Genomic DNA, 22,293 nt, shown 5'->3' on the forward strand with positions numbered 1-22,293 from the left:
CTACCTCAGATCAAAAGGCGAAACGCGTATTCCATGCATCAGGAATTCGAAACACCGGCGCCACTTCCGCCCGGCTGGTGAAACTACCTACACACGTGCGCAGGCCGTGGCCTTGCCTGATCACACTACATGTCTGATCACAATACTTGTCTCAGCACTCTACGCGCAACACCGAAGATCCGTTTTAGAGCACAATATCTAAAGGCCGCGTCACCAGGTCTGGCCATATTCAGCTGACAAGCGCCGAGCATACAATGCGCGATAACGATCATGTCTGCAAAGTATTGCATTGCTACGCGCCGCAGAAAGATCTGAAATGTCAAACCAGACGCCGTTTTTTCCTTCTCCTCGCGGCCAGCGCGCTTCAAGCCGGAGGATGATGTACTTGCATCCCTGCGCCTATGTACTCGAGTCCGGTCTGTGACGTCGCTCTTGGTGACACGTGACATCGAGAATTATTCAAGACATCTGTTATCTGTGCGTCCTGTTGCTTGCATTGACTAATTGAAGTTTAGAAAAATAATAAAACAAACGGAATGTCTGAGTGCTTTTTGTTTTACTTCGTACCGAAGCAAGGGAGATGTACTTTCGTTTCATCTGCTTGTTCCCACGGTCGTGTGGTCACGTGCGCAAGTACCGAAACTATGCCACTTTCTACCGTGTTTCAGCGAGTGATCATGCTCTTTGATCCGCTTGTTCTGCCTCATTATTCTTGCTGCACTGAATTATACCGCTAGTCATATTTCCTTGTGCACAGCGTGCAAAATCTTGCGCTGCGCGAACGAGACAAGACTCGCGCGCGATGCCGTCAGCGGAAATGCGTAGGAGAAAAAAGAATAAAGGCGGGGCCTGTGACGCGTGCGTCACGCGATCCTCGAGGTGTGGTTCAGGAGAACGGAGGCAAATAATTTCGCTTGCGAAGGCTAGACGGGGCGAACGGAGTGAGCGTCTTGCTTGGTAGTGGAGCCCGCCTGTGGTGAAAACACGGGTTCGCGGCACTGAAATGTTTTTATCTCGGCTATTAATGAGCCAATCTGAAACATTCTTGTGGCAGAACGCTCCCCAAAGGACACGCAATAACTTCCAGCGTATAACCAAAATTTGCTATGTGGCCTGGTGATGGGCCCTTTAAGCGCCCGTTCCTGCGTTCAGCGTCGGCGTTCCACGGCGGCGTTACACCTCGTAAACGAGAGAATGAGCGCAGGCGAAAGATGAAAGTGAACGTGGAGCGCAGCGGTAGAGGCCCCCCCTCCTTCACCCCCCCCCCCCCTGGCAACGCCCCTGCTACAGTCTATAGGAAAGCTATCCTATACAGAAATCAAGAATGATGAAACAAGCTCTCGAAAACACTCCAGACTTTCGTGGCCAGCCTTGCGTTTCGCTTTTTGATAAGTCAGCGCATGTCGGCGTTGGGAAAAAAAACTAGAATCATGAATTACCTATATTGCACGTTAAAAAAATTAAATTATAGGGTTTTACGTGCCAAAACCACTTTCTGATTATGAAGCACGCTGTAGTGGAGGACTCCAGAAATTTCGACCACCTGGGGTTCTTTAACCCGCACCTAAATCTAAGTACACGGGTGTTTTCGCATTTCGCCCCCAACGAAATGCAGCCGCCGTAGCTGAGATTCGATACCGCGACCTTGTGCTCAGCAGCTTAACACCATAGCCACTGACCAACCACGGCGGGTATATATTGCACGTTGTGCTACACATAGCTGGACACACACACCCGCAAGTGAACATCCACAAATGTTCAGCTAGTGTAAGACCATGACGGCATGGTCAGCACGTGGGTGAAACAGTTATGACATGCCTGGATGCCAATTGTACACCTGGTGAAAAGCATAATCTCGAAATAATGGGGGGGGGGGGTCGAGCGGACACTATGGAGAATGGCAGATGCTGTGCTTGTGTCCAAAGTATTGTAGGATATGGATTACCAGCAGTGCACAAAAAAGACAACTCATCGAATACAGGCATCGGGTAATAACGGGTATTTCCAACTTTACCATGATTGAAGACCGCTATGAGAAAGAGCGAACAAACAAGCACTTAGACAGAGTAGAGTTCCAACCTGCAGCACACAAGCTCTGTCTCAAGAGCTGAGGACCTGATCCCAAGATACTATGCCAGCTAGCATATGAGATGGAAAGATGGCTACGCCTCCCTTCAGAAACACAACCTCAGGAGCACCTGGACTTGAAACACAACAGGCCCATACCGTTCAATATGGGGGCAAACAATTAGGCCAGGAGACTGTATGCAACTGCCATACACACAGAGAGGTTGCTAATCATTAAGATGCAAGCAAACAGCAGGCACATATAGTACACTGATGTGGCAATAGCAGTGTAACACTAGTATGACACTACATAAAATTAAACCCCAAACAAGTGAGTACCATTCCAGGTGACCCTACGCCTAGAAAAGCTGAACTGAATGCAATCAAAGTAGCACTTGCAGTGCAAGTTTGCAGACTACAATACCCTGCACGCCTTCGTGGTTTCACCAGAAACTGTCTGGGCCTACACATCACACAAGATTGTTAGGAAAATCAGGAGAATGACACGCGACTTGTAAGCACATGACCAAAAATTTAATTACAGGATACATAGCCATGTAGATATGCCAATAACAAGCGGGCTTCTGAGCCCGACATAAGAACTGAAAACTGGACGAGTTGGTGTGTGTTCCTTATTAACTAAAGCGCAACAGATAGACAACGGACCAGAACGAAGTGATCTGTGTGTTAATTTCGTTCTTGTCTATTGTATTTCTGTTGCACTATAGTTAGTGAATTCGTGAAGCTGCATAGGAGAACGGTACCGCCGCACAAGGCCTCGATTTCACATCCATATGTGCGCGCGTGCACGCACACACACTGACACAAGCACACACAAATGTTGCAAGGGTGCATAGCATGAAGAACTATCAACAGGATGACACTAGAGACGTATGAGGGCTACTTTCCAACTAACATTGATTGCAAGATTGTGGCCATTTATAGAGTTTATCAGAAAAATAAGAAAGACAGCTTTGAAGGATAGATAAACGGTGGTGCTTGACGCAACCAGACACGAATAAAAGCGTTACAGAAATACAATATAGGAAAATTCCAAGTGCAGGAAAAAAATCTATAAAATAGCCAATCGTACATGCCAGCACCCTTCAAGAAACACCGTTCGCATTCAAATAGACAGACTGACAGCTTGCTGTCAGTCTGTCTGACATGCCATTAGAAATAGAAAGCCTCAGTTTCTTGGAAGGTAGCCACATGCGCACTTAGTGATCACAATGTTTTTTTCCCTGGACTTATATATTTAGATGTATTTTCGCCCTTTCCAGTTTTTATGTTTGGTTCCATCAAGGGCTAGTTTTTATGAGGTTTGATTGCTGCACTACTTTCGGGTAACCTTTATAAATCACGGCATTTTCACAATAAACCTTTTAATTAGAAGTTAGCGTAGCCTGTTCTCACTGCTTTACACTACACATTCTTGCCACATGGCCCAAATGAAAGATTTTATGAGCTACACAGAGGCATCATAAGGGCGATTAAAGTGACTTGTTGCAGCCTGAAAAAATAAAAAATAGCCTGGCTGCAAACGACACCAGAGAACACATAGGACGAACAAGAAAACGGAGATGATCTAACAACCGAAAGTTTAATGTACATCATGAGTAAATGCTGGCTGACAAGCAATAAACCGGAAATACACAGAAAGGAGAAAAAAAATTATTGTGTGCTTCCTGACAGGAAATGCATCCATTCATAACGCAGGCCATGCTGACAAGACTCTGCCAGCGTTTTTATTTCTACAGCTTCCATAATTTCTCTAGGCAGCCGATCTGCAAAGAATGCTAGCTTCGTCCTCTACAATGAACGCACAGATGTCGAGAGTGCATTATAGAGGAAGAAGCTAGCACTCTGTGGAGACCGACTGCCTAGAGAAATTATGGAGGCTGTAGATTCAAATGCACTGGGAGAATCTTGTGTCAGCATGGTCTCTGTTATACCTTCATAGATGGATGCATTTCCTGTTGGGATGAGTATGGGCACACCAGTTTCTGCATCTCCTTTTTGTGTAGCATCGATTTATTGTTTTTCATGCAGAATTTACTCTGCATGTTTAGTAAACTTTCATTTGCCAGTGCGGCTATGATTGTATTGGTCTCTAGCAGAAAGGTGTTCATTTTTTTTATAGCGAAGCTGTATATGCCTAAGAGAAACACTCGTGGTGCGCCCACAGAAACCCTACTGCGGGGGTATGATCTATTGTTTAGAGGGGTATGAGCCATCGCATTCGTCTTACGTGACGGACGGACAAATTTCTCGTTGGGTAGGCATAGAAATGCTTATTTATTTAAAACCTACATTTATCTCAGTGTTATTGCAGGGAAGGGACACAGAGGGGGACGGGACTAAGACAAGATCATCATGTCATAATTATCTCGCAGCGAAATTGTGGCGGGCCATTGGCTACATCGATAGTGACGTCGTTTCTCTCTCTCTCAGCAGAACGCACGTGCAGCAGTCTCTCTATGACTTCGAAATAGGTTCAAGAATGGGTCCTTTTATTTAATCTAATGATATGTGCGGCCCTGGTGTGTCACTTGGCAACTACAGTGCATAAATGAGTCATAAATACTATAATTAACGCATTGCGAAACATAAATGCGTAACATAATTCAGAAAGACTTTCATGGACGCGCTCGATTAACATAATGAACCATCATTGCACCCACCATGATGATGATTTTTCGAAACGCGATGTGTGGACGTAACCAATTATTCAGAAAGACTTCATTAAACCGTTGGAATTGACCCAGTGATGAAGACAGGGGCTGCACATCTCAGCTTTGCTGGTGGACCACTGGAGTGCATAGGTGGTAATTTTTTCTGGTATTGTTTGTTAAGTATTGTATAATGTTTGCCAGTAAAACACGTTGATAGGATGGTTGTTGCATTCCATTGCTGATGATTTTATTGCTTTTTTTTCTTAATGTTGTGCTCTTCTTCCTTTTGTAACTACTTGTTTATTTCCTCTCATCTAATACTCCAACCTTGCAGCCGGCGAGGTATATAAATAAATAGGTACATAAGCACATGTCCTTTATTTATCTTCATGCACCTCGCACCATCCCTCCTTCAACAAACGTCACTTTGTTGATGTCTCGCAGTGTGCAACTACATTAACGGCCGTTTGCATTTTGGTATAGTTTGTGAACACTGTAGTGCGTAAACATTACGTGACATCAAGGTTGTGACCCATGCGTTACATAAACAAACCTTGCAACCGAGGACATGTTGGATTATTGAAAATAAGACCAATTGTATACATCACAGTTACTTTAGCAGCATTTAATTGACCACTAACAGAAATTTCAGTTCGCATGGGTTCCAATATCTGCACTGAATCTGCATTTTTTTTGCTTACTAATGTGGTCATTACTGCGTGGCCACGTCTTCTAGATTTGTAAACAAGATTCAGTAAATTAGTTTGTTGCAACATATTTAAAGAATGCGTACATAAGTGCGCTTGAGCACCAAAACTTGGTACAAATACGCACACTGTAGGATACGGAAAAATGCTAAGGAAAAACTCCGGTATGTTTGCAGCCTGATACTTATTAAAGTGAACAGTTTCATTCCAAGGCTGTTAATGAGAGGAATAAAGGAAACTTAAATGTGTCCATGGAACACAATTGCATTGACAAGCTTAGGGATATAGTCATTGCTTAACACTTTTGAAATGAATAATTATAGCCTGCTATCGACATTGAAGCAGCCTTTCGACAGCAAGAAAGGAATCAATTTTGCCATCTTTTAGCATTGAATTGGAGGCAGTGCAAGCGGGTATAAAATTCTGCAAATATAATCTGTTTAGGAATACCAGTTAGGAATAAACATTGAGGCTTTCATTTGTAATAGTCTCTGGATAGGCATTCTAGTTTGAGATGACTCCCATAAGCATGTCGTAACAACGGTGATATAAAACAGGTTGAATGCATTACTAGACTAAGAAATCAGGATTGTTGCATTAAATTACAGGGAAGGAACTACAATATCTAATAACAGTATAATTTAATAATAACATCTATTTCCACAAGACAGGCTAACAGTGAGCGGCGTGCGAGGCTGAGCATAGAAAGCCTGGGGCAAGTGCGCCTGCCGTGGGCCCAAGTTCCTGCGTTGTGGATAGCGCATATTGACATCGTCTTCCTGTTAGGAGTTCAGAGTATACTACCAGCGCGAGATACAGGACAACAAAGCGGACGATAAGCGCATATTTTTTAATGCAGTGATACAACGTACAGGTTTCTACAAAAATGGCGATGGGGATGATATGGAACAGTGGAAGGATGAAAATCGATACAGTCGCACGGGTCGGAATTTGATTTTTAGAGGGTCCATTTCCCATGATTTTGATGTCGAAAATGCGACTGATGTGACAGCCAGGGTTGCTTGCTGCCAGGTTTTGTGGCACAGGCCGCATAATTATTTTGTTATGATGAAGGAACCATGAATATTACAACATTATCGGCCTGTCTTTATTAGGACCAATAATAGGCGTATTTCGTGATTTAGAATTGCTCTGAAGTTTACATTTGTTTTCGATTGCCCAACGGCAGTTTTTGAAGTTGAGTGCGATGTCACGGGGGCACGTAAACAACAGCTGTTCGCAGCTGGTTGTTCAGCGCGGTTCAAAGTTCTAAGTTCTGGCTTCTAAGTTCGTGTCGTTCTGGCTGCGCTACAACAGCTCACAAGATGACCAATCAAGTTCATATAGCTACCCTCACCGCATATGCAGTATTCGGAGCTCAGCTGCAGCGAAGTGTTCGTGTCAGCCCAATGAGATCCTCGTGCTACCCTTGCTGAGCGTCAGCCTCTGGTGAAATGACGTGTATATATTCCTCGCACGCCGCTCATGCATAAGCGGTTCCTACTCCTAGCCGTATTCTTGCACCAAACGCAACAAGCCCCAACCCGAAAGCCCACGTCTACCCCTGAACGAAGCCGCAAATGATCTCCGTGTGATTACCGAAATTGGAACGAAAATTGTGTTGTGAAATTGAACCTTAGCGGTAGCCTGATTCGTCCCTCGTGGTGCGTGTACCGTGAATATATATATGGGAGCCCTCTGTGAATGTTTCTAACGGCGCAAAAGCCCACGCATCAAATTTTTTTGAGCAACTACCGTCACTTGTGTAGAAACCTGTACGTAGCATCACAGCATTCTGAAAGTTTCTTCCTCTACAATGCATGCTCAGATGTCTCGACATCGGAGCGTGTATTGTAGAGGAAGAAGCTATCATTCTGTGCTGATCTGAACAGCTGCGTAGAGAAATTATGGAAGGTGTGTCGACGTCCGAGCGTGGATTGTGGAGGAAGACGCTAGCATTATATTGAGATCTGATCAGCTGCCTAAAGAAATTATGAAAGCTGTAGGTCTAAAAACGCTGGGAGAATCTTGTGTCACCATGTCCTCCATTAGAAATTAATGCACTTTCTGTCAGAAAACAAACATTAGTTTTTTTTTGTACTTTTTGTGTACGGTTTATTACTAGTGAACCGGCTTTCAGATTATGAACAGCAGGTTGCCATTATCCCTCAAGAGAAAAGTGTATAATAGCTGTGTCTTACCAGCACTCACCTATGGGACAGAAAACTGGAGCCTTACGAAAAGGGTTCTACTTAAATTGAGGAGGACGCAACGAGCTATGACAAGGAGAATGGTGGGTGTAACGTTAAGGGATAAGAAGAGAGCAGATTGGCTGAGGGAACAAACGCGAGTTAATGACATCTTAGTTGAAATCAAGAAAAAGAAATGGGCCTGGGCAGGGCATGTAATGAAGAGGGAAGATAACCAATGGTAATTAAACGTGGGGGTGGTAACAAATGTATTGAGATTCTGCTCATGTTATGATCTGGCAGGCCCGAGTCTTAGGATGGCCCCTCACGAGGAGCGACCCTTTCGGCCCAGGCAACGAGGGCATATTGTTGTTCTTGAGACGGCGTTCTGAGCAGCTCCTCCCACGCCTGTTGTGAGGGAGCTGGCAGGAGCGACCTGGGAGGGGGTAAGCCCTCGCACCCCCAACGAACGTGCTTTTGGGTAGCCAATATTTGGTTTGTGCAGTTTTGACATATTGAGTTCCATTGACCGTTCGCAATTATGGCCAGCCAATGCGAACTGAGGAAAGACTTAGTTTGGATTCGACGGAAAATCGAGGCTTGCTCTCGCGTCTGGCTTGCGTTTGGAGGCGGGTAGATTCGCCTTTTTTGCTTGTAGTAGTTTGTTATATCGTGGTATGTCGTCGGTGCCTCATCCAAGGGATCCGAGTCCGAGGGGCACACCTCACGGTTGATTAGACCTCGGGCTACCAAGTGCGCTACCTCATTCCCTTGATTCCTGGAGTGGGCAGAGACCCATACGAGTTCAACAGTATTTTCATTTGTAAAATCCCGTAGGACTCACGCTGCAAAGAGGCCTATGCGCCTCTGGAAAAGTTAACGATTGCCCTTTTCGAGTCGCTTATGATAGTTTGCACGGAGGGACTCAATGTCAGTCTCTTCCGCTGCCACGGTGGGCGCTGTTTTTATGGTCGCGGAGTTGAGTATACTTCCCTCTCCGGTCACGACGCTCAATACGCAAGTTTGGTGATTTTGTTTTGCTGCATCGACATAAGCGGTGTGCTGGTTGCTTTGGTAGCTTTCTTGAAGGGCCTTGGCTCTGGCAGACCGCCTCTTGTCTTGTCTCCCAGGGAGCATGTTCTTGGGTAACGGTTTTGTAACCAAACGGCGTTTGATGCCACCGGGTAATGTTGTTCTTCCTGCTGAATCCACAAGAGATTCAGCTCGAGTTTACTTATAATGACCCTGCCAGTTGCGGTGCTGGAGAGTCGTTCACGTTGGGCTGTTTTATGGGCCTTCACGAGTTCGTCTAGGGTATTGTACATAACTAGCGCAAGTAATCTTTCAGTGTTCGCATACCTCGGGAGACCAAGGGCTACTTTATGAGATGTTCGAATGATGATGTTAACATTTTCCTTGTCAGAAAGGTGTAGGTGGTAGTAAGAGAAGGAATAAAAGAGAAGAGGAGAGAAGAGAAGGAAAGCCTCCGTCAGATGGCAGATATCGGCCTCCTTCACGCCACAGTGTCGTGTGGCTACTCGTCTGATTGGGCCACATATTTGGCGGGTTGCCGCCTGTAATCGGACAATCGCCTCAGAATTATGGGTGTTATGTTGAATTAGCATGCCCAGGAGTCTTATAATCAGTACCGGCGGAACTGGGCAGTCTTCCATACTGACTCGTAGAGGTGAGGTGGCGTCCCTTTCGATGGCGCCTTTGGTCGATTTATCTCGGATGACGAGAAGCTACGATTTTATCGCCGAGCACGCTAGACCATTCTGTCGCACAAAATTTTGTACGGTATCCGCGGCCGCTTGTAATGCTTCCGCGATTTGTCCATCAGAACCGCTATTGGTCCACATGGTGATATCATCGGCATAGATAGTGTGTTTGATATGCGGGAACCTTTCCAGTAATGTAGGCTAGTTTAGCATGGTCACATTGAAAAGGAAGGGGGATAGGACCGCACTCTGAGGGGTGCCCCTTGAACCTAATTGAATTTGTCCGCTTTCAATGTCCCCAGAATCTATTTATGCAGTGCGATCCTTGAGAAAGCTTGTAATATAGCTATATGTGCACTTCCCGACATTCATTTGGGCTAGATTTGTGAGTATTGAAACATGTTACACATTATAAAACTCTTTACCCACGTCGAGCCCTAGAATTGTACGGGTGGCTCTTATAGGGCCCGGGTGTAGGATATCTTGCTGAATCTGCCACATTATGTCTTTAGGGAACAGATTTGATCTAAAGCCTATCACCGTATGAAGCAGCAGCCCATTGCGTTCAGTGCACTTGTTTAGCCTGTTAAGAATGACGTGTTCCATAACCTTCCCCAGGCAAGAGGTTAAGGAGATAGGGCGGAGGTTCTCTAACTCCAGCTTCTTGCCTGGTTTGGGTCTGAAAATTACGTTTGCATGTTTCCAGCTGATGGGTATAGTTTCCTCCTTCCAGTGGATGTTGAAAACATTGGTGATTTCGGTAACCGACTGATCGTCTAGGTTCCGTAGCATATTATTGGTGATGCGGTCCTCGCCAGCGACCGCTGTAGTTTTGATGTTGATTCCATAATTTCGCTGTCTAGTTCCCTGTTTTCCTTTCCGGCATAAGCTACGGTTAGAGGAATATCGGTGATTGTATTCAATTAGCGGTTTTTACGAGCTCTAAAAAGAGTATCATTATCTCCCGGGAGAGAGTGTATGACCCTGTGAAGGTTCTTTTGTGATGCTATTTTAGTCTGACTGGGGTCAAGTAGGTCTTTAAGTTGGAACCAGGTGTTTTTGCACCCTAGCTGGCCGTTAAGGCGGTCGCATAGCTGTTGCTAGTGTTCCTGACTGAGCTGTTGTGAATATTTCTCGATATCCCGTTCGAGTTGCGCCATGCGTTTGCATAGGCCACGGATGTGTTTCTGTGTCAGCCAGCGCTTCTGCAAGCTCTGCTGCACAGAGCACAGGTAGGCCAATTTAGCATCAGGAGCCGAGCCGTCCTCTTCCTGGCCTACCTCCGTGTTCGAGTTAGCTGCGTCTTTGAGAAGAGTGGATATCCACTCTTAAGGTTTGTAATAGTTGAGGGTTCGCGTCCATGGAGAACATACTGGAAAGCGTCCCATTTAGTGTGCTTAATTTTCCGCTCATTTCGCTTGTAGCCTCTGGAGGGTACCGTAATGGAAAGAGAGTAATGGTCGCTACCAACGTTTCGTTCGGTATTCTCCCAAATGGCATTGTCTAGTTCTTGGTGAAGGTTATATCAGGCGAGGTGTTTTGACTCACGCTATTGCCTATGCGGGTTGTTCTTTCAGGGTCAACAAGAAGAGTAAAACCAAGTTCTTGAGCAGTCTCCCAGAGTTTAGTGCCCTTCTTTGGAAATTTTTGATAGCCCCAGGCCAAATTGTGCCGGTTAAAATCTCCCAGCAGCACGAGTTGTGCATGCTTTGCAGCTTTATATGCTTTGCCTTTTAGTGTAGCTACTGCTAGGCTTTTATCCCTAGGGGGGCTATAAACGTTCAGACTGTAGAACGTTTGGTCCGATCGTCGTTTTGGCAGAATTTCAACGAAGGTGTATGACACCACCGTGAATTCTAGGTATAATTGGTTGGCGATCAGATTTCTGTTCACTATGATCGCCGTGGCCGGAGAGATATTTGGAGCGGTAATTTTGTTGTAAGCTGCAAAACCTGATAGTTTTGCCGCTATCCCTGTTTCCTGGAGGGCAACTATGTCAGGTTTGGTTTGGTGATCTTGAAGTGTGTATTCCAGAGACCTGCGTTTACGGTGGGAGCCCCTGCAATTCCACTGCCAGATTACAATTGGTGCTTTGGCCATCACATTTGTTTGTGTGGTTCTATGCACGGTGAAACCGTGCTAGGTGTTTTTGTGAGCACTCCGGAAGCGCGTTCAGCCACAGATTTGCGCAGCATGTTTGATTCTGGCGTTGGTGCAGGCTGCGTTACCACCTGAGGCTGAAGGTGAGCTTGAGGTTGGGATTGGGTTGATTGGGATTGGTCATTAAAGGTTACGGACTGGATTCCAAGAGAAGAGAAATACAGCAGGGGGTGGCAGAATGTTAGGTGGGCGGATGAGATTAAGAAGTTTGCAGGGACAACATGGCCACAATTAGCACAGGACCGCTGTAGTTAGAAAAGTATGGGTGAGCGTGGGCGTTCTTCCTACAGGAGCAGAACTCTCTTCCTCGAATTTCTGGGTTTACTAGCTACGCAACACCTTCCATCCCAGATCGCCGTGCGTGCCTGTCAGGTGACAAACCAGGCAAAGCAGCTATATATGTTCGTACCTCCCTCGTTCAGACGGCTATACCGATGGTGACATGGTGCAATGCATGGCAAGAGGTCGTAGCTGTAAAGGTGCAACTCTCTCAGTGTGCTACTGTGCTTGTGTCGTGTTATGTGCGTCCTCACTCAGGACAAGCACCCCCTCTTCGTCTAGGCTGGATCACCTGGCTTCGTCGGCATCATCCTGGCTGTCCTATTCTCATCGTCGGTGATTTCTATGCTCCTCACCGTGAGTGGGGGTACTCTGCGTCTAGTGAACGTGGACGTTTCATCCTTGATACTCTCACCCAGAACAACGTTAATTTGATTAATGACGTATCCATGCCTACACTACGTTGCACCCACCCACGAATGCCAGCGTATTCACAGGAACTGGCCTGGTGGTTGGGCCATCTGACAGTTACCTGGCATCGGGAACCGGACTGCGGGGGGAGTGATCACCATCCCATTCGGCTCGGCCTAGCCCCTCAGAAAACCGACCACCTCCGTCCCCAATGTAGTGTGATCGAATGAGACGCGTTTCGTGCTTCGTTATCAAGAGACGCCCTCGCTCCTCTATGCGACCCCATCCCAATGTTACAATCGGCGATCAAACAGCCACTTTAACGTCATGGGTCGAGGAGACTCGTCCGGCGCTACATCTTCGACTCCTACAGCTTTGTACACAGCGTCGCTAGGCAGAGGTTCATGCCACCCGACAGCCAGATTCCGTGGAGGCTCAACTCCGCCACCGTCAGCTGACAGCTGCAGCTAGACGCAGCAAACGCCGCCTCTCACGTCAACGCTGGTTGGCTTGGTGTTCTTCGCTAGGTCCAACCACCAGTGCCACCTCAATTAGGAGACCGTTCCGAGCAACATAAGTTGGTGTACGCTCTTCTGACCCGGGTTCCAGCGCATGCCTCGCGTCTGGCAAAACCACAGACGTCTTTGCATTTGACATAGCGTAGGCATTATTTCCCGGTTATGATACGCAGCCACCTGTGGTCTCCGCCCCATTTACGCTTCCGCCAAGTGTAGGGGCACTCCCATCAGCTTATGCTATCGCTGGGATGCAGGGTCCGCTCACGGTGGCTGAATTTCTCACTGCAAAAGACCAAGCCAAATTGAAGAGTGCCCCGGGTCCTGATGGCGTGGCCTATGAGGCGTTTAAAAACCTAGAAGGAGCCACCTTGAAATATTTTCTCAGCTCGTTAAACGCTGCATGGCTGCCAGGACAAGTACCGGAGCGCTGGCTGCAAACAGCTATAATCGCCATCCCAAAGCCTGGCAAACCTCATAACAACATATCAAATCTTCGACCAATTTCTCTTATGTGTACATTATAGAAAATGTTGGAATGCATGGTGTCTAACCGTCTCCAATGGTGGCTAGACGTACATCACTGGTATCATCCGTCGCAAGTTGGCTTGCGCCCCCACCTTGGTGCAGAAGATGGCCTAGGTCACTTGTCCTCTATGGTTTTGATTGGTGGCCGATCGACCCGAGTGAGGTCCGTGCTTGGCATGGAGGTGCACAAGGCATACGACCACGTCAGCCGTGCTGCCCTCGTTGAAGTGCTACGCTGGATTCACTTACCTGCCCACATATGCAAGTTTATTCACACCTTTCTTACATCTCGTGCATTCGCCACCCGCATCAACAAGGAGAATGTGGGATCCTTTCGGCCACATCGCGATGTACCGCAAGGGTCAGTGCTGGCCCCCATACTTTTCATCATTAGCCTGCTACCCTTGGCATGGCGATTCGGCGAAATTGCTGACCTGCACGCACTCATTTATGCGGATGACATCACAGTCTGGACCGTCCACCCGCCCCTCCAAATTCAAGCCAAAAGGTTGCAGCTCGCTCTTACAATTACAGCTGTGCTTCCGGTTGCGAATGCGTGCGGTCGCCGTGCGTTCAACACCACCCCTATTGTCCTTCTCTTGCACGAAAGCAGAATTCCAGTCGTCAACTCACTCCGAGTCCTCGGCCTGGACCTGTACGGTTCCGGCTCTGCCAGCCCCTGGATTCGCACAGCACATCAGAAGACATCCCAAATGCTGCAACTCATCCGTAGGATTTCTGAAAAGTCAGACGATGCCACAACCGTCATCGCCCGCCTCCTCATACGTACTGTGCTACAGCCAAGATTGATATACCAAGCCCAGTTTAATCACATGACACGAGCAGAGTGGGGCGGCTTGGAATATATCAATCGAGCAGCAATGCGGGTTATTACGGGCCTCCCACAAATTACGCACATTTACGCACTCCAGGCCGAAGCGCACTTAAATACGCGAGACGAACTGGTCCACCAGCGCCGCCAAGGTCGTTCCGCAAAGCGACATAATATCCCTGAAGGCGCAGCTCTTGAGAAGTATATGGCAGATGGTTCAGTGATGCCCTGCGATTGCTCCTCCCTGCCTTTCCGTCTTCTCTTCTCTCTCTCTCTCCTGCGATTGCTGTTCGCCACGACCACCATGGCTTTAAAAGCAAGTTGCGGACAATCGGCCTCTGACTCGCATACACACACGATCCATTGGTCACCTTAGAGAGTCGAGTATAATAGCGAATAGCTCATCAACTACGAGTGCAAGCTCTTCGTGCAGACATGTAGCGTATGTCGACGCTAGTGTGAGTGATGATCACGTCACCACGGCTATCGCTTGTCAGGAAATATTTTAAGAAATAGCAACCTGATGGTATGCTTGCTCCTCTGCCTGGCCGTCGACACAGGCGGAGCTCATGGCAATCCGACACGCAATATCCATCCTCAGTCCGCTGCTTCCGCCATCTAGCAGACACATGGACATCTTCACCGATTCCTCAGCTGTCATCCGTTGTCTGCGGCGTGTTCTGGATTCCGACGTTTTGGCACAGGAGATTCGGGACACAGTGAAAAAATTACCCGTTACCGTGTGTGTGCAATGGATACATCGCAATTCACATCCCACACAAGCCTTAGTGGATGCAGCGAGCTATAACAAAACTTCTCGTCCACTTCAATTGGCCCCCACCTCTCCGGAGACAAGGTTCCTCACAGAAAAATAACACCTTCGGCGCACCACGCGAGCACCTCTCCCACCATGTGGCACCGACCTCCCTGGTGGTCTAGCGCGCTGGGAAGAGGCCTTGTTACGAAGATTACGCCTCCGTGTCGCCCTCACCCCTGCGGTAACCTGGTCGTGGTCGGCACAGCACCGTGCCTCCATCAGCGATTCCTGCCCCTTCTGTCCCGCTCCTGTCTGCGAGGTGGACACTGGGTACCTCCTCTGTACTTGCCCTTCTCTACATGCCCTCTGCCAGAAATACCTGCTTCGATGTGGACCACCCCCAGGTCGGCCGCCACATGTAGACAGTTGGATCTTGGGGCCCCACCACCAGACATTGCTGGACTTCCTCCAAGGATCCGGCGTGTATCTACACGTTTAAATATTTCTTTATGCCAGAAGGCACGCTGTCGCAATAAAAAAATATCTCGGTTTACTTGTTCAATCCTATGTTTTCTCTGTTGCCATCTGCATCCAAGCTATTATTTATTTTTTACACTGCAACAACTCGCTTTAAAGGCCTTTATGATACTGTGTACTTTACATAATTTTTTATTAGGGCAATATTGCAAGAGCGTAGTCTGAAGCAGTAAGAACAGGGTACTCTAACGTCTCATTGAAAGGTTTATTGTGAAAATGCAGTGGTTTTTAAAGGTTACCAGAAAGTAGTACTGCAAGAAAGCCTGATAAAAACTAGTGCTCGATGAAACGAGACATAATCAGAAATAGGAAAGACAGAAAATAGAAATAAATATACAAGTCCCGGGAGAAAGGAACACTGTAATCACTAATTGCGCATGTGACTACCTTCCAAGAAACAAGTTTTTTTTCAATGGCATGGAAGTGCAAGAGTGTGCTTGCATAAGCAAGCTGTCAGTCTGTCTGTCGGAAAAAGAAGAGTGTTTCTTGAGAGGTGCTGGAATGGACGAATGGCGATTGTTGTGATGTTTTCCCTGCACTTGCAATTTTGATGTGTATTTTCTGTCTGTAACGTCTTTATTTGTGTTTGGTTCCATCAGGCATCAATTTTTAGTTGGCCTTCTTGCCGGCTTCCTTTTTTTCTAGTGAACTGTAGAAATTGCCTCATTTTAACAGTAAACCTTAGTTCGAAATTAGCCCTCATCCGTCTCTAGTGCCATCCTGCCCATACTGCTTCACGCTATGCGCCCTTGCCACATTTATGTGTGTGCGCCTTTGCGTGCACATAGATTTGGATGTGAATTCGGGGCCTTGAGCGCGGGTAACGTTCTGCTGTGCAGCCTCATGAATTGATAATAAGCAATAGGCAAGAACGAAGTGAACACAGAGTGATTAGATCTGGTCCGTTGTCTATTTTCTGCGCTGTAGTTAGTACTGAATACACGCCAACTTGTCCTGTTTTCAGTTATATGCAGCTCATGAGCCCACTTGCGTCCTGGAATATCTGCATGGTAATATGTACTTTGTACTTCAATTTCTTCGCCGTGTACCTGCAAGACGCGTCTCAATATCTTGATTTTTGTGACAATCTTCTGTGATATGTTGGCCCTGATAGTTTCTAGTGAATCCATGCAGGCATGCAGCATCTTGTAGTCTGTAAATTTTCACTGGAATATCGGCTTTGATTGCTTTCAGTTGAGCGTTTCTAGTTGTATGGTATTTAATTTTATGTACTGTCACGCAACTCATACACTGTTTTTGCCACATTAGTGCACTATATATGCCTGCTGTTTGTTTGTGCCTTCATGATTAGCAAACCCGTGTTTAGAAGTTGCATATAGTCTTCCGGCCCAATTGTTTACCTCTATATTGCACGTGTGAACATGCTGTGTTTCAAATTCAGGTGCTGCAGAGGTTGTGTTTCTGATAGGAGTGACAGTTATCTTCGCATCTCATATGCCAGCTGGAATAGTATCTAGTGTCACTTAGTAGTGACGGTAAAGAAAGCAGCAAAGCTAGGCTTGACGAAACTAGCTTTTTATTTGGCGAACCTGTGCCCTCAAAAAGAGGCTACACTCAAAGAATGCCGATATAGCGGCGAACGCAGTCGGCGATCGTCGAAAATCTGACCTGCCGGTCATGCGCGTCGGCTTTTGTACATGAGTCATTGAAGGTTCGAGTAATCGCTGGTGCCCATGTGTCTTGCAGAAACTTCTACACAATTCGCGTAGCACGTGCTGTGAGATTACAAAAGTCCAGATGGCTTCATGGCCTCTAGTACTGTCGCAAGCCGCCTAAGGTGTTCACCGAAATTTCCGGTGAAAATGAAGACGTCATCCAAGTAAACAAGACAGGTCTGCCACTTCAACCCCGCTAGCACCGTGGCCATCACCCGGTGAAATTTTGCAGGCGCCGAGCACAGTCCGAATGGAATGGCATTGAACTCATAAGAGGCCGTCTTGAGTGATGAACGCGGTCTTTTCTCGATCCCTCTCGTCGACTTCTGTTTTCCAGTAGCCAGTCTTGAGATCCATCAAAGAAAAATATTTACCGTTGCAGAACTGATCCAATGCACTTAGCCACAAGAAGCGACAATGATGACGTTTTCCTCGATCCGATGAGGGGTAGCAGTTCTGTACAGCATCAATTCATAGGGAATATGTCATGTGAACATGTGATAATATCATCTTATATCATATGAAAGGCAAGAGTCACCTTCAAGCCGACAGTATGTAATAGGCTCACGTCGTTTTTTGGAATTTACTTTGTATCCGTGAGTAAATTAGTGTCGCTACTGTGACAGCAAGTATCAGGACTATTGAGGCGTGTTCAGCCATCGGTGTGGCTGCTGCCTTGCTGTGCCTATGTTTAGGGTGGAAGGGCGGCCAGAAGTTGATCCGAAAAAAAGAAAGCGCTGTAGTTGACATCACTTGTGAACTGCAGTGCTAGGAGCAATATAGTTTGGCTGCATTATCAATCTCCAAAATTTCTCTACTAAAACAATCAACTGTAGTTAAGGAAGCATGATTAGATGCGCATATCAGTGATGGTAGATTCTTCTTCTTTTCTTTTGTAGCATTTGCAACGTAATTTCTGAAAGCTGCGAGTAAACTGGAGCGAGTAAGTTGGAGTAAACATTAGGTTTAGTAAAATACGCCTTTTAATTTTTAGTGGCTGATGAAAACACGCATGGTTAAACGTGATTCTAACACTGTCATGATGATTGTCATCACTTATAAACATCCAGTATGCTCACTTGAACTTCTCCAATTGGAGTCCGCAAGTTAGAAACAAAGTACGTAGCGCTCAGTCTGCGAGGAAGTAAACCCAGCATAGAACAATATAGAAGGATGAGGATGGACAAACTTTTATTGAAACCAGCAGTTTAGTTGGCTGGGCCTAGCCGCCGCGAGTCGGTGCCCGTCTTGATATTCAGCTGCGTCGACGAAGGTGACACCCGTGGTGTCGCCTTAAACATTAATGAAGGAGGTAGCCCTTGCGACGTTCTTTAATGTAGTCCGGGCCCATGTTTTTAGGGATAGGGTGGCCATGTAGCCAGGTCTGTACGTCGCGGGGAATTGGGGATTTGTCTACATGTTGACGGTGGCAGGTGATGCCAAGTTTATTTAGAACATGCTGACCCGTTCCTTTGAGGGTGAGATGCGCCAGATGAGACGAACGCTGTGCTTCGATTAATTTGTCGAGGGTGTTATGGAATCCTAATTGGAGTAGTAGTTCCGTGCTCGTGTTGTTTGGCACTCCTAAGGCTATATTGTAGGCGCCGCGTATAATGATGTCCAATTTATTCTTTTCTGCTTTGTACCAATTATGGAAGCCGGCGACGTAAGTGATGTGACAGATGACGAACGAGTGAACAAGGCGGATAAGGCTTTCTTCCTGCATGCCCTGACCCTGGTTCGTCACCCATTTCTGCAGGCGCGTCGTATTGGCCATCTGTCGGAGGATGTTGGATATAGCCGTCGAGTTGGCGCCGTTGGCTTCTATGGTCATGACGAGGACCCGGATGGTGGAGACCACGGGCATGGCTCCACCATCCGTCATGTGGAGTTGGATTTCCTCGTAGCAGCATTTTGTGCGCAGATCCTGGGTGTGGGCATCCACGGAGTGTGGGGTGGTATAGGAGGAGCTCTGACTTGTCTAGGGAACGCTGAAGTCCCGTGCCTTGGAGTTAATGTTCGACGGCATCGATGGCGTCTTGCAGAGCGGTTTCAATTTGCCTGTTGCTGCCCGTTGTGGTCCAGATGGTAATGTCGTCGGCATAGATCATATGTTCTATGCAGATAAGCTTCTGTAGTTCCTGTGCTAATCCGAGAATGACGAAATTGAACAGCTGTGGGGAAATGACAGAGCCTTGTGGGGTTCCCGCGCATCCAAAACTGAATTTCTCCGATTGAATATCTCTAACCGAGAGGAATGCGGGTCGGTTGGATAGAAATTTTCGTACGTAGTTGTAGGTGCGCTTGCCAAGTTTGAGCAGGGAGTTGTGTTCGAGGATGGTAGAGTGTGAGACATTGTCAAAGGCGCGCTCGAGATCGAGGCCCAATATCGCCTTTGTATGTCGGGATTTGTCATTGAGGATTTGATGCTTGAGTTGGAGCATGGCGTGCTGGATTGAGAGATGGGCTCTAAAGCCGATGATTGAGGCGGGGTATGCGGACGTGTCTTCGAGGTAAGAGCTTACGCGGGTAAGGAGTGTATGATCCATAACCTTACCGACGCATAAGGTTAACGAGTTGGGGTGGATATATACAAGCAATAATGTAATAATTTATTTGGAAGAATATATAAGCAATAACTTTACACAACATTTAAAAACATAGCAAACTGCACAGAAACTAGACGCTGACGTATGTATACGATGTCATTGGTCGACTGCGTGCAAGATCCTGCGGCCAGAGTTTCACCGTCAATGGTTTTATTGGCGTTTTATTTGTCCACAGTAGCCCATCACCAGTTCTTAGGTCTGGGACTTGCGTCGGGCCGGATGTTTCATGTTAATTGCTGTTTACTTGCGCATCCTTTCAGGCGCCAAGATCGCCGTCCAGACACTGAGAACTCAAGCTATGAAGAAGGCCAACGCAACCCTTTGGGACGCCGCCCTGCCAGCGTGCGAGTCGGCAGGACCATTGTGGAGCGACTCGTACCTGCGTTGCTTTGTGCAGCACACTTCACTCAGTGGTTGGCACCCTTGCTGCACTGCGCCCATGGGGACGCATCGGCACGCTGTACTAGATGCGAGATTCAGAATCAGAATCAGAATCGGTTTTTATTGAGATCATTAGAATGATTACAAGTTGTTAATATTCAGGAGGAGGTCCCGGAGTCAAAGACTGCAATGGGACCTCCTTTACAAAGTAAACGTAATAAAACAAAAGTACAGCAGTTTTCAACACATTGTTAAAAAATTACATGTTTTAGTATGAATACCATGATTGAAGAATTACATATGCATAAATGTCATGAAAAAAAGCTCTGTAACACAAACTCGTTGACAACTGATGAAGTAACTGCGTAGATGACGTGACGAACATAGTAGAATTTGTTAACTCTAATGTATATGTGATACAAGAACAGAAACCTAATGGTATGGCAATGAAAATGAAATGAAGGGACCCTGAAAGAAATGTTATGAGTATGGACTAGGCATCAGTATTCGACATAATGTAATCTTTTAGTTGTTTCTTGAATTCGTGAATTTTAAGTGTTTTTATGTAAATTGGTAGTGTGTTCCAAAATGCGATAGATGAAAAATGGACGCTCTGTTTGCCATAATTAGTATGGATTTTAGGTAAAATGAAGTTCCTATTTATTGCAAACCTGGTAATATTAGTATTTAATAGAGAAGACTGTGGTAACAAGCTATCGCGTCGTGTGTAATTGATTTGGCGGAACAAAAAGGTACCTAGATTGTATTTAACGAGTTGTGTGACTGTAAGAATGTGATTAGTTCGTAAAAGATATGAGGCGCTGTTATTATATGGGCTAAACGTAATTATCCTAATAGCCTGATTCTGTAGAATTTGCAATGAGTTTAAATGGGTTACGTAAGTGTTTCCCCAGCAAGTAACGCAGTAAATGATGTGGGAATGAATAAATGAAAAGTATAATGATAGTAATATTTGATGGTCAAATATGTTTCGTGCTTTTAGAAGTACCCTAATCCCGTAGGCAATCTTCTGTTTTAGTTTGGTTATGTGTTCAGTAAATTTAAGATGTTTGTCTACTTCTATACCAAGATAATTGCATGAAAAACTTGCAGTGATAGGACTTCCGCCTAATAAGATAGGAGGAATGGAGTGAAGTGTTCGTTGGTGGGAAGTGAATACAACAAATTTTGTTTTAGACGGGTTTATCTGTAGCTGGTTAGTTTGGCACCACTCCATCAGGCTGTGTAAGTCGCTATTAAGGTTAGATACTAAGGTTGTAATACATTTATTGGAATTAATAATAGTAGTATCATCTGCATAAAGTATACATTTCGAAAAGGACAGGCAGTTAGGCAGATCATTCACGTATAATAAAAACAAAAGCGGACCCAATATGGAACCCTGGGGCACACCAATATTAGTGAACATGGTTTTAGAATGAACGGCTGAAATTGTTACTACTTGCATTCTGTCTGTTAGGTAATCTTGCAGTAACAAGAGCGCTGGGCCGGTGATTCCCAATGATTCAAGCTTACGAAATAAGATGCGGTGATTTATTTTCTCAAACGCTTTGCTTAAATCTACAAACACTGACGCTGCATAATTCCCTTCATCGATAGCTAGTTTTAGTTGATCGGTTAGAGCAATGAGAGCCAGTTCGGTCGAGTAACCAGAGCGAAAGCCGTATTGGAATGGTGAGAGAATGTTAAATTTTGTAAGGTAATTAGTTAAACGTTTTTCTATTAGCTTTTCGATTACCTTACTAAAGAATGGTAATACACAGATGGGGCGATAATTGGAAATTAAAGAGCGGTCACCTTTCTTAAAAATTGGGGTGATCTTGCCTTGTTTTAGCTCTTGTGGGAAACTGCCTGATTTAAACATGACGTTGATTATGTCTGCAAGGACATCACTTATTAGGGGTGCAATTAATTTTATATGGGAAGGATGTAATTTATCGATGCCGGCGCCGGTTATTTTCATGTTGTTTATAATGTTTAGAACTTCCTGAGATGTAGTTGGAAATAAAAAGAAAGAATGGGGCAGGCGCTGGGGCACGGGATTGTCATGCGCAGGTGGCTGTAGCTCGCTGCTAAAGAAGAAATCAGCAAACGCATCAGCTATTTCTTTGGCGGTCTTGTATACGATACCCTGATATGCAGTTTCTGTTATAGCTTCGCGATTATTTGCCCTGTTTAAGAAGGAGTTAACAATTTCCCATTTCTTTTTTACGTTTTTATCGCATTCC

At 46.0% G+C, this 22,293-nt stretch overlaps 1 protein-coding gene across 1 annotated transcript in view; it reads left to right on the forward strand.

Annotated features, from left to right (window-relative positions):
- Window positions 1-22,293, forward strand: part of LOC135911785 (glucose dehydrogenase [FAD, quinone]-like) — an 83,290-nt gene that overhangs the window by 41,738 nt on the left and 19,259 nt on the right. The window contains exon 9 of the mRNA XM_070531753.1: window positions 19,924-20,076. Coding sequence (XP_070387854.1) covers window positions 19,924-20,076 — 153 coding nt within the window. The remainder of the gene's footprint in view (window positions 1-19,923; window positions 20,077-22,293) is intronic.

The sequence above is a fragment of the Dermacentor albipictus genome, chromosome 1 (assembly GCF_038994185.2).
Source record: "Dermacentor albipictus isolate Rhodes 1998 colony chromosome 1, USDA_Dalb.pri_finalv2, whole genome shotgun sequence".
Classification (NCBI taxonomy): domain Eukaryota; kingdom Metazoa; phylum Arthropoda; class Arachnida; order Ixodida; family Ixodidae; genus Dermacentor; species Dermacentor albipictus.